Genomic DNA, 13,051 nt, shown 5'->3' on the forward strand with positions numbered 1-13,051 from the left:
AAGAACTATAAACAAGCAACGAAACATAACCTCAGTGGTGCTACAAGCACAAACACAAATAATATCCCACAAACACAGGTGGGCAAAATGGCTACCTAAATATGATCCCCAATTAGAGGCAACGATTACCAGCTGCCTCTAATTGGGAACCATACAAACCAGCCACATAGAAAATAAATGACTAGAACACCCCCCTAGTCACGCTCTGACCTACACACCATAGAGAACCAAGGGCTCTCTATGGTCAGGGCGTGACAGTCCTGAATGCAAAAAGTTACGTTTGTAGCATGTTATGGGTATGCTTGTTATCGGCAAGGGAGTTTTTCTTTTCTATTAATATAAATGGAATAGAGCTAAGCACAGGCAAAATCCTACAGGAAAACTTGGTGTTCAGTCGGCATTCCAACATCTTTTTTTTTTTTTTTTTTTTTATCCCCTTTTCTCCCCAATTTTCGTGGTATCCAATCGCTAGTAATTACTATCTTGTCTCATCGCTACAACTCCCGTACGGGCTCGGGAGAGACGAAGGTCGAAAGCCATGCGTCCTCCGAAGCACAACCCAACCAAGCCGCACTGCTTCTTAACACAGCGCGCCTCCAACCCGGAAGCCAGCCGCACCAATGTGTCGGAGGAAACACTGTGCACCTGGCCCCCTTGGTTAGCGCGCACTGCGCCCGGCCCGCCACAGGAGTCGCTGGAGCGCGATGAGACAAGGATATCCCTACCGGCCAAACCCTCCCTAACCCGGACGACGCTAGCCCAATTGTGCGTCGCTCCACGGACCTCCCGGTCGCGGCCGGCTGCGACAGAGCCTGGGCGCGAACCCAGAGACTCTGGTGGCGCAGCTAGACCACTGCGCCACCCGGGAGGCCCCTGCATTCCAACATCTCAAGCTCTTCATTCAAAGACTCATTCATGGACACTCTTACTGACAGTTGTGGCTGCTTTGTATGATGTAGTGTGGTCTCTACCTTCTTGACCTTTGTGCTGTTGATTTTGCCCAATAATGTTGGTACCATGTTTTTGTGCTGCTACCATGTTGTGTTGCTACCATGTTGTTATGTTGTGTAGTTACCATTGCTGTGTTGTCATGTTCTGCTGCCTTATGTTGTTGCCTTAGGTCTCTCTTTATGTAGTGTTGTGTCTCTCTTGTTGTGATGTCAGTTTTGTCCTATATATATATATATATTTTTTTTTTATCCCAGGCCCCCGTCCTCGCAGGAGGCCTTTTGCCTTTTGGTAGGCCGTCATTGTAAATAAGAATTTAACTGACGTTCCTAGTTAAATAAAGGTTAAATAAAAATAAAATAAAACATAAGACATATTCACTTTTCAGCAGGACACTAACCTAAAACACAAGGCCGAATATACACTGGAGTTGCTTACCAAGACAACATTCCATGTTTTGACTTAAATAGGCTTAACTCTATGGCAAGACTTGAAAATGGCTGCCTAGCAATGATCAACAACTAACTTGACAGAGCTTGAAGAATTTTTAAAAGAATAAGTGCGTAAATATTGTACAATCCAGGTGTGCAAAGCGCTTCGAGAATTACCCAGAAAGACTCACAGATGTAAATCACTGCAAGAGGTGATTCTAACATGTATTAACTCAAGGGTGTGAATGCGATGTCAAATTACATATTTCTTTGTTTCATTTTCGATAAATTTGCAAACATTTCAAAATTGGGTATTGTGTGTGGATGGGTGATATATTTTTTTAAATGTAATACATTTTCAGGCTGCAACACAACAAAATGTGGATTAAGTCAGAGGATTATTCTAAAATTGAATAAACAGTTTTCCCCCTCATCAATCTACATACAATACCCCATAATGACGAAGCAAAAATGTGTTTAGAAATGTTAGCAAATTTATTAAAAAGGATATGACATTTACGTAAGTATTCAGACCCTTCACTCAGTACTTTGTTGAAGCACCTTTGGCAGCGATTACAGCCTCGAGTCTTCTTGGGTATGAGCTTTGTCGGGTTGGATGGGGAGCGTCGCTGCACAGCTATTTTCAGGTCTCTCCAGAGATGGTCGATCGGGTTCAAGTCCGGGCTCTGGCTGGGCCACTCAAGGACATTCAGAGACTTGTCCTGAAGCCACTCCTGTGTTGTCTTGGCTGTGTGCTTAGGGTCGTTGTCCTGTTGGAAGGTGAACCTTTGCCCCAGTCTGAGGTCCTGAGCGCTTTGGAGCAGGTTTTCATCAAGGATCTCTCTGTACTTTGCTCCGTTCATCTTTGCCTCGATCCTGACTAGTCTCCCAGTCCCTGCCGCTGAAAAACATCCCCACAGCATGATGCAGCAACTATCATGATTCACCTTAGAGATTGTGCCAGGTTTCCTCCAGACGTGACGCTTGGCATTCAGGCCAAAGAGTTCAATCTCAGTTTACTCAGAACAGAGAATCTTGTTTCTCATGGTCAGAGTCCTTTAGGTGCCTTTTGGCAAACTCCAAGCGGGCTGTCATGTGCCTTTTACTGAGGGGTGGCTTCCGTCTGGCCACTCTACCATAAAGGCCTGATTGGTGGAGTGCTGCAGAGATAAGAGAATCTTCCAGAAGGATAACCATCTCCACAGAGGAACTCTAGAGCTCTGTCAGAGTGACAATCGGGTTCACCTCCCTGACCAAGGCCCTTCTCCTCAGATTGCTCAGTTTGGCCAGGCGGCCAGCTCTAAGAGCCTTGGTGGTTCCAAACTTCTTCCATTTAAGAATGATGGAGGCCACTGTGTTCTTGGTGACCTTCAATACTGCATAAATGGTTTGGTATCCTTCCCCATATCTGTGCCTCGACACAATCCTGTCTCGGAGCTCTAAAGACAATTCCTTTGACCTCATGGCTTGGTTTTTGCTCTGACATGCACTGTCAAATGTGGGACTTAATAAAGACAGGTGTGTGCCTTTCCAAATCATGTCCAATCAATTGAATTTACCACAGGTGGACTCCAATCAAGTTATAGAAACATCTCACGGATGATCAATGGAAACAGGATGCACCGGAGCTCAATTTCTAGTCTCATAGCAAAGGGTCTGAATACTTACGTAAATAAGGCATCTGTTTTAATTTTTAATACATTTGCAAACATTTCTACAAACCTGTTTTCACTTTGTCATTATGGGGTATTGTGTGTAGATTGAGAAAATCAAATATTTAATACATTTTAGAATAAGGCTGTAACGTAACAATGTGGAATGCACAGTATACACTGTACAGGCCATCAATGAAGCCTTATAACTTCCATCGCTCTTCTTGAGCAGAGCAGTCATAGTGGAGGCAGACAGAGGCTAATTGTGTCTGTGGGCTAGTGTGCTTTGCAGCAGATTCCTCACATATCAAAACAGTTCATATAATAGCATTGTCAATAAGTAAGATTGATTACTCTAAAACTGAGTGATCTTCTCATCTTGATCCAAGACGAAACTCACTCACAGCACATAATACACTGTACACAACAGTACTGTATCAAAAGCACAAAGTGGTGGCCAGAGAAACAGCTAGCAGCATCATAATAATTAAAACCACCATTAGTGGAGAAAGACATTCCTACAGGGACTGAGAATACACAGCATCATTCTCAATCAAAGCCAAATGAGGCATGTTCTGTACAGAAGTTAAGAGGGAGAGAACAGGACCTGCAGCAGAGTAGGATACAGCCGTCATCAGTATAATTAGCTTCTCTGAAGAGAATGGAGCCGCTAGGCTGTGACCTCCACAACGCTTCCATCCAGACATGCTCACACACACGCACACGCACACGCACACACACACACACACACACACACACACACACACACACACACACACACACACACACAAAGCAACAGACTTCAGAAAATGAAAGTGTTACACAACCCAATCATAAACCTCTATGTAGAATTAATTTTAAGAAACAAGCAAGTTCGCTGAGACTTCACATCGACCTAATGAAGTTCAGAGCTTTACGGAATTAATTTAATACAACCTTGAGGCAAAAAAAACAACTTGTTTTCTCTTCAGCTCGTAGCAGTAAAACAATAAAAAAATAATGTATGTGGACACCTACTTGTCGAACATCTCATTCCAAAATCATGGGCATATGGTTCGTATCCAGGCTGTATCACAACCGGCCGTGATTGGGAGTCCCATAGGGCGGCACACAATTGGCCCAGCGTCGTCCGGGTTTGACCGGTGTAGGCTGTCATTGTAAATTAGAATTTGTTCTTAACTGACTTGCCTAGTTAAATATAATTATTATAATTTTTCTATTAACAAACTCGTGCACAGAATTTGAGAGTAATAAGGTTTTTGTGCGCATTGAACATTTCTGGGATCCTTTATTTCAGCTCATGAAACACTTTACATGTTGCATTTATATTCTTGTTCAGTATACCTCAAAATACCTCATACCTCTCCACATTGATCTGGTACTGGCTGTCTGTATATAGCTCCATTCTTGTGTATTTTAGTTTATGCCTCGTGTTACCATTTTATTTTAAACTCTGCATTGTTGGGAAGCATTTCATGGTAAAGTATACACCAGTTGTATTTGGCGCATGTGACAAATAGAATTTGGTTTGATTTTGATTTGATAGCAGATAGAACAGGCTAATTAAAAGGCAATTTTCACAGACATTCCATTATACTTTGGAGTCAAAAAAGGATTAATTGTACATTAGGCCATCTGGAAACGAGCTTAATTAAAATGGGCACCCTTCTGCAAATTCTTTGTTTAACTCAAACTTGAGTGTTAAGCCGAGTGACCTAAATAGCATAAGCCACTGAAACAAGACACAATTGAATATTGATAGGGGTATTGTTTTCTACATAAAATATAGGAAACAAAAGCAGATGGGAATGATTTTTCTCCCTGCCCTACCTATATAGAAAATATGGAATGTTTATGACATAAATTAAACAGAACAGCTCTCCCGCAGAACTACCTTGCCAAGGAAAGAATGTGACAGTCACAGTTATGATGGTAAAAACACTACAATTTATATATATCTCTTCGTACATGGCATGCTGCTTTTTTAAATGCAGAAAAAGCCTATAAAGTCAGCATATGCTTACACCTGAGGCTTAATGCATTAAGCAGCCCTGCTAAATTGGATCCCGGTTTGGTTGAGCGCATGGGCTTGCAAATTGTTACGACAGGGGCTTTTCTACTTGGGTGATTGGCCCGGGGACAAAGATCAGACACTTGTAAAAACACCAAGATGAATTGAGATGCTTTTCATAGCATTTCTCTACACACACACACACACCTTGAATAATTAGCCCTGACCTTATGAACAGTAAAGGTAGTTTACTAGTTTTAAACAGAGCCACAGCTGACACCCTGCTCTATTGCAAAGTAGCTTGAACAACACTTCGATTGATTTTCTCAATGGGACTCTCCTGCGCCTGTGTGTAAATGGAAGGTCTAATCAGAATGGATGGCGCTGTGGGATGCCTGGCTGGGCTGGGATATCTGGCTCTTACCTGGGGGGAGTGTCTCCAGACTGTGGGTTTTGTCATCTGCGTTGCTGTGGGCCTGGGCCTGATTTGATGAGTCAATAGCGTTCCAGTCATCCTGCCAAAGAAACACAAAGACACATGAATATAGAAACAAATAGTGAAGGTAACTTTTTACATTCAGTGGAAAATATATTCTTGCTCTCTTCAGAAAAGGATGATCTAAAGATAGAAAATGCTCAGCCCCATGTTTCATAAATAGCAGTGTTTCTCAATGACATGTCTGAGTAGTTTAAACCGAGAATGTTAAGCACATTTCCCAGACTAATTCTGAATGCAAATGGTTAGAAAAAGCTTTAATAATACTTTAGTCTTCCTAGTTCCCAGTTAGTGTTATTGATTTATTAGTTCAAGGTTAACTGTGGAATTACAAATGCATGATTTGCATCGTCATGTTACTCTGGCAACGAGATGCCCCTGACCTAGCATTGCGCTGCTTCGAGAAGCTTTTAAAAATGTAAGTGAGTTTGTCAAAAGCATCTTGTTGAAGAAAAAGGTACAGTGATCCTATGACAGACAGTTCACCATCATTCAATTTACATTCAAGAACTTTGAACGTAGGCTACTTATCCAAACCAGATAGACAGAGGAAGGACAGAGGACATGTTTTATTCAGCTTAGGGCTCACAGCGATTCAAATAACTTCACAACTTGTATGTTGAGTCATGCATTAGACCAGTGGTTCTTAACCTTGTTGGAGGTACTGAACCCCACCAGTTTCATATGCACATTCACCGAACCCTTCTTAATTGGAAAAATAAAATATGATTTTTTCAAATTCAAAACATAGGTATATATTTTACTGGTGCACAAAATGAACCGTGCATCAACATCAACACCATGTGTTCAAAGAACAAAATCATCAAAACATGATTTTCACACATAAACAAAAACATAATAATGAATATTTACTGCAAATCAGTGTGACTTCTGTTGTTGCCTTTCAGAGACCAGTTCAGAAATGCGCGGCTTCACCTTGGCAAGTGCCACTCTCATGTCATTTTCGCAACAAAGTCTGTTCCTTTTCTTCGTTTTTATGTCCAGCATCCTCGAAAAGGATTGCTCGCAAAGATATGTTGTAACAAACGGTATGAAAATCTCCAGAGCTTTCTTAGCAATAACAGGGTACGTTACCATTTGTTGACACCAAAACGTTGAAAGCGTTGTTGTTCTGAAGAGTTGCTGTTGAACCTGGCTCTGCTGAATTTCAATGATTTCATCGAGGTATTCATCATTGACATCTGTTGTCTCAACACTAAACGTGAACGGCTGTCTCACCCATGCTGGATATGACTCTCTTGTAGGGAAGTATCCGTCGAGAGACTTTGCAAGCTCATCTAAGTGCGTGGCAATTGCTTGCTTCAGTTCCGCGGGTACAGAAATGTCTCCGATTCCAGATACATCTTCGATCTTACTTACACAGTCGTCCAGCAGGGGAAAGTTTGCGAAGTTATCGTTCTCTGTTCGTCGTTTCCATAACGGTAGCCTTTTTTGAAAAGCCTTCAGGTTTTCCTCCGCTTCGATGATGTTGACTCCACCGCCCTGCATCTTTTGATTGAGATGATTGAGAGCTGCGAAGATATCAGCCATGTACGCTAAAATGAGAATGAACTCAGAATTTTTGAAGCAATATGCATGACAATGTTGGTGCTCTTGCAAAAACAGGGCTAATTCCACACGCACGGCAAAAACACGATTCAGCACCTGTCCCCGGGATAAGCACCGAACGTTAGAATGGTACAGAAGTACCTCGAATTCAGAGCCCATTTCTTTACACAGCTCACTGAAGATGCGGTGCCTCAGAGCACTAGTTCGCACATAGTTCACGCATTCCACTACAATTTTTAATACTTCTGCCAGTTTTGGAGGCAAGGTTTTTGTTGCCAACGCATGCCTGTGCAGAATACAATGCGTAACAATGATGTGTGGTGCATCGGCTTTCACTAGCGCACCAAAACCAGACTTTCTTCCCAGCATGACTGGAGCTCCGTCCGAACAAACTGCAGAAACCATATCCCACGAAAGATTGTTGTCTTTGAAGAAGTCATCCACAAGTTTCTTCACATCGGCTGCCTTAGTTGTTGTTGTAAGAGGCTTACAAAATAAAAAATCTTCCTTTATCACGTCGTCTTTCACATAGCGCACGAATACAGCAAGCTGGCTTAGATTGGAAACGTCTGTGGTCTCGTCGAGTTGAAGGCTGAATTTTGCCGGGCTTGAAATCAGATCTGCAACTACTTGAGCCAAGATGTCTTTGCTCATGTCCTCTATTCTGTCGCTGATGGTGTCATTTGAAAGAGGATTTTGGGATAACTTAACTTCAGCCTCTTTTCCCAGCATGATATTCGCCATCTTTAACACAGCTGGTTTTATGAGTGTTTCACCAATGGTGTGTGGTTTGCCCTGCTTTGCGATCAGGTAAGCAACTTCGTACGATGCTGTGAGGATCGGTTTGTTGATGGGTACAAAGCCGAGAACAGGCAGAGTAGCCTTTTCATCTAATCTGGCTCTCTTCACCTTGAATTCAGCGAGCGTTGTGTTCTTGTATTTTCCATCTCCATGCAGCTTAAGGAAATGTTCTCTTAGTTTTGCCGGTGCTAGACTAGAATTGCTCAACTTGGCATTGCAAATCATGCAGTTAGGACGCTGACTCCCATCACGTTCCGTTATACATGTGAATCCATATTGTACATATTCGTCCGACCACTTTCTTTTTTTGCTCGACATAGTAATAAGTATGAAGGGATTAAAATATTAAGAAAGAAATCACAAGACGTACCATCACGACAGTCACAAGTCGACTACTGAGCGCACCAAATTCCCTGCAGCACAGATAGGCCAAGCGATGTAGCGTGATCACCTGCAGCCAATGATGGCCAAGCGGGATGTGTCATCACGAATCATATGAGTCGGATGTGTGTCTTGACCTCCGCCGAACCCCTGAGACTGACTCACCGAACCCCTGGGGTTTGATCGAACCCAGGTTAAGAACCACTGCATTAGACCTTCTCAAGAGTCAGACAAAAATAATTTCTGTGTGGTATTTTGGGTTAGAGACAGAGTATAAATTACACCCATATACAAAAAAAAAGGCATGTTTGATACAATCTAATGGACAAAATACGTTGTTGTCTCCTTGTCTATTACCATCAGGATAAACTGATAGAAACTGTCTAGACTACAAAACCTGATGCAGGTGCTCTTGAACATTCCAATCATCGCCAGGTGCATCATTGGATCCACCACAATAAGTTATGTGAGGATTCACAGAACGGAATGCGATGGAGAGGACATGTCGATTGAGGAGTGGCTGCCGTTCTGATCTCACGGCAGAAACAAAAGCAGAAGGACAGTCAGTGACTAAACAGCCAAAAAGGATTTACATCAGTGTTAGAACACACAGGAGTTGTGTGCCTGCACAAAGCCAGTAAAGATTCCCCACACTGCGGGAGGCTTTGGCCTCAGCATATAGCCCATTTGATCATTCTCGCCTGCCTCCATAACAAACTGTTGGGAAATATGGCCGCGCTGACAATGAGAGCATGGGCCAAGCCAAACGGTGACACACTGCAGTGCTGCAAGCCTGTAACACAACGTGGGCTGGCTTGGTAATAACTCAAGAAGGCCTCTTGCCAAGATTAGCAGTAAATAAACAAACAGGCGGGATGGTATGGTATGGACAGAGAGCAAGCTACTGAAGTCCTGTCCAGAAGCCCTCGCTTTACAAAACGCGATTAGCATCTGGTCTGGTCGACTGGTCCCCTCAGTCAGGCCAAAATGTACAGGTGGCTGTGGCAAAGAAAAGCATTTAGATGCTCAGCATTTGATCATATTAACTCATCTAAGTAATTCTCATATCTTATCAAAAATCTATATATTTAGACAGATGAACATGAATGAGAAAAATTTGATGCATTTCTTTTAGAGCATAATTATGCGCTCTGACTTCTTAGGGCTAGGCCCCTTTTTTCTCAATTTCCACCTGAATGATGCGCCCAAAGTAAACTGCCTGTTGCTCAGGCCCTGAAGCCAGGATATCCATATAATTGGTACAATTGGAAAGAAAACACTTTGAAGTTTGTGGAAATGTTAAAATAATCTAGGAGAATATAACACAATAGATATGGTAGGAGAAAATCCAAAGAAAAACCAAACGGAAATGTTTTATTGTTGGTCATATTGAAAATTTGCTCCCTGGATGCAATTCCTATGGCTTCCACAGGGTGTGCTCCCCATGTGTCAATAAATGCACAGTTAAGTTTTGTAACTTCAAAAACGAATAAGAAATAATCCGTTTTAGTACAGGGACACAGTCTTGGAAATTCGTGTTTGTGTGTGCCATTAAGACAGGACGCACCTGCTAAAATCGGTTTCCTATTGAACATACTTATTTCCGTAAGAAATATTATAGTTTGATTACATTTTAGGGTGTCTGAGGAGTAAATAGAAACGTATTTTGACTTGTTGAAACAAAGTTCAGGGGTAGATTTTCGGATACCTTTCTCTACATGTTGAACGAGTGGATTACGCAAATAGATGGTGCCAACTAAACAGACTTTTTGGGATATAAAGGAGGATTTTATCTAACAAAACGACACTACATGTTATAGCTGGGACCCTTTTGGATGTCAAATCAGAGGAAGATTTTCAAAAAGTAAGTGAATATTTAATCGTTATTTGTGAATGTATGAAACCTGTGCCGGTGGAAAAATATTTTGATGTGGGGCGTCATCCTCAAACAATCGCATGGCATGTTTTTGCTGTAATAGCTACTGTAAATCGGACAGTGCAGTTAGATTAACAGGAATTTAAGCTTTCAGCTGATATAAGACACATATGTACCTAAATGTTTAATATCCAGAGTCAATTCATATTACAATCACCTTTGGCAGTAATTACAGCTGTGAGTCTTTCCTGGTAAGTCTAAGAGCTTTGCACATCTGGATTGTACAATACTTGCCCATTATTATTGAAACAATTCTTCAATCTCTACAAATTGGTTGTTGATCATTGCTAGACAACCATTTTCAAGCAGATTTTATTTAAAACTAACTCAGGAACATATACGGTCTTCTTGGTAAGCAACTCCAGTGTAGATTTGGCCTTGTGTTTTAGGTTATTGTTCTGCTGAAAGGTCAATTGGAAAGGTGGAAAACAGACTGAACCAGGTTTTCCTCTAGGATTTTGCCTGTGCTTAGCTCTATTCTATTGCTTGTTTATCATGAAAAGTCCTTAACGATTACAAGCACACCCCTAACATGATGCAGCCACCACAATGCTTGGAAATATGGAGAGTGGTACTCAGTAAAGTGTTGTATTGGATTTGCCCCAAACATAACACCTTGAATTCAGGACAAAAAAGTGAATTACTTTAATGCCTTATTGCAATCAGGATGCATGTTTTGGAATATTTGTATTATGTACAGGCTTCCTTCTTTTCGCTCTGTCAATTAGGTTAATACTGTGGAGTAACTACAATGTTGTTTTAAAAAACGGGTTTAAAAAGTCACCATTTGCCTCATAGGAAAATCTCTGAGCGGTTTCCTTCCTCTCCGACAACTGAGTTAGGAACAGAGTATGTCAGCTGAGCGGAGCATGCCCAATTCCCAAAGGCTGAAACGTTGTCCTTCTTGCCCGCTCTAATTTTGCTCCAGTAGCACTCACTTCACAAGCTCAAGGCATGCCCACCTCAGCATGCATTTGTAGCCTACTTGTGTGCTGCTATAGCCCCTTGCTTTAGCTACTGTCATGGAGTTCACTAAATATTTTCATTAAGAAACTGATGAAAGACACAGGTGCTAAATCAAGGTGACTTACAAAGATGAGGACCAACAGCAAGAGAGGAAGTGTGGTGATGTTTGGGCTCCCGAGTGGCGCAGCAGTCTAAGGCACTGCATCTCAGTTCAAGAGGCGTCACTGCAGTCCCTGGTTCGAATCCAGGCTGCATCACATTTTTTATTTAACTTTTATTTATACAGGTTTTACTCATTGAGATAATATCTATTTTCCAAGAGAGACCTAGTCACATCTGGCCGTGATTGGGAGTCCCATAGGGCAGCGCACAATTGGCCCAGCGTCGTCCCGGTTTGGCCGTCATTGTAAATTTGTTCTTAACAGACTTGTCTAGTTAAATAAAGGGTAGTGTCCAAATTAAAGAATCATTGTGGAATCTGAAAAGACACTTACCCCAAAAGCATGATGGTGTACTTACTACGTGCACATGCTAAAAGAAAGGAACGAGGTGGGTAGATAAGTGCGTCATTGTGGCAAAGTATTTATAAACCAAAAATCAGATCTTCTAAATGTTTTGTTCATTTTCATTCTATTATCTATACAATAGGCCATAATTGATTTTGGCCCAATAGGCCTGGCATATTTCCACATTCAAGGTGGTTTCCATTTTGATTGGCTTATTTTGAGTAAAAACCTTATCTATAGAAAAAAATAAAAACCACTCTGCATGTTTGCCCAGCCTGGCAAGAGCGGCCAAAAGGGTGTTTAGCATCCCCAGGGGCTCTGCAAATGTGGAGAGGATATTTTCCGCTGCTGGCCAGCTATCCAAGCACAATCGCATGAGCCTGAAGCCACAGACTGGCCAAACTCGTGTTTCTAAAAGTTAATTTTATGAATTTTATGTATAATGACTAAATGTATACGTTTAAAGTAATGATAGGACTATAACTAACAGAATTCTACTCTGTCACTGTATAATGGAGTAAAATGTGTTTGAATCATAAGACTAGAATTCTTGATTGTATGTGCATAAAAAAGAGGAACTGTTACCAGACAAGAAACTGTGGCAGACAACTTGTGACAACTGTGAACAGGGAAGGAGGTCTCCCCACCCAGGGAGGGGAGAAACTGTTGGGCTTGTAGTAGATTGTATAACATGTTGCAGGATATGATAAGCAATGTATGTGTTGGAGAAAACTTGTAAACAGCATTGACAGTGTTAGAGAGGAGGAGGGGCATTTATATGACCAAATGTGAGGTATAAAAGGCTATGTGCATGGTATGATTTTCAGAGCTCCCGTGAATAAACATTCTGACTATTGTAAGCTGGGACTCCGTCTGTTTCATTCAACTAGAATCTTACAAATTCTGGGTTGCAGACCGAGTAGTTTAATTGAAGTTCAGTTTATGAACATTGAGAACAAAATTCTCTTAACAGAATTCAAAAGGCATTAATAAGTCATTGTGTTAAATTTGTATTTAATTCTAAATAAGTCACAGCCTATATGTGTCATTTATAGACAATCATTTAATACGACAAAATGCTGTTCAAATGCTGAGCACTTTATGTTCCTACTAGCCTGTCATGTCGCACTCGCAAATGCATTTCTTTGTAGGCTATAGCCTTGAAGTAATTGAAATAATATAGCCTAATTCATTTTCGTTCCTTAGGCTCCCTGTCTGGCTCCAGACCTATTTAGAGTGTTTATATGCTGTTTAATATAACATGTAGCCTATTTGAAATTAAGTCCGTTCTTACATTACCTTTTCATGTTTATTCAAATACTTTTCATTCAAAGCCATATGGTTGGGTTTCAAT

General features: G+C 41.4%; 1 protein-coding gene across 5 annotated transcripts in view; it reads right to left on the reverse strand.

Moving 5' to 3' along the window:
• galnt2 (UDP-N-acetyl-alpha-D-galactosamine:polypeptide N-acetylgalactosaminyltransferase 2) overlaps positions 1-13,051 on the reverse strand; it is a 107,586-nt gene that overhangs the window by 28,631 nt on the left and 65,904 nt on the right. For all 5 annotated transcript variants that reach the window (XM_071409470.1, XM_071409468.1, XM_071409473.1 and 2 more), the window contains exon 2: positions 5,467-5,557. In XM_071409470.1, coding sequence (XP_071265571.1) covers positions 5,467-5,557 — 91 coding nt within the window. The remainder of the gene's footprint in view (positions 1-5,466; positions 5,558-13,051) is intronic.

Source organism: Salvelinus alpinus, chromosome 7 (genome assembly GCF_045679555.1).
Source record: "Salvelinus alpinus chromosome 7, SLU_Salpinus.1, whole genome shotgun sequence".
Lineage (NCBI taxonomy): Eukaryota > Metazoa > Chordata > Actinopteri > Salmoniformes > Salmonidae > Salvelinus > Salvelinus alpinus.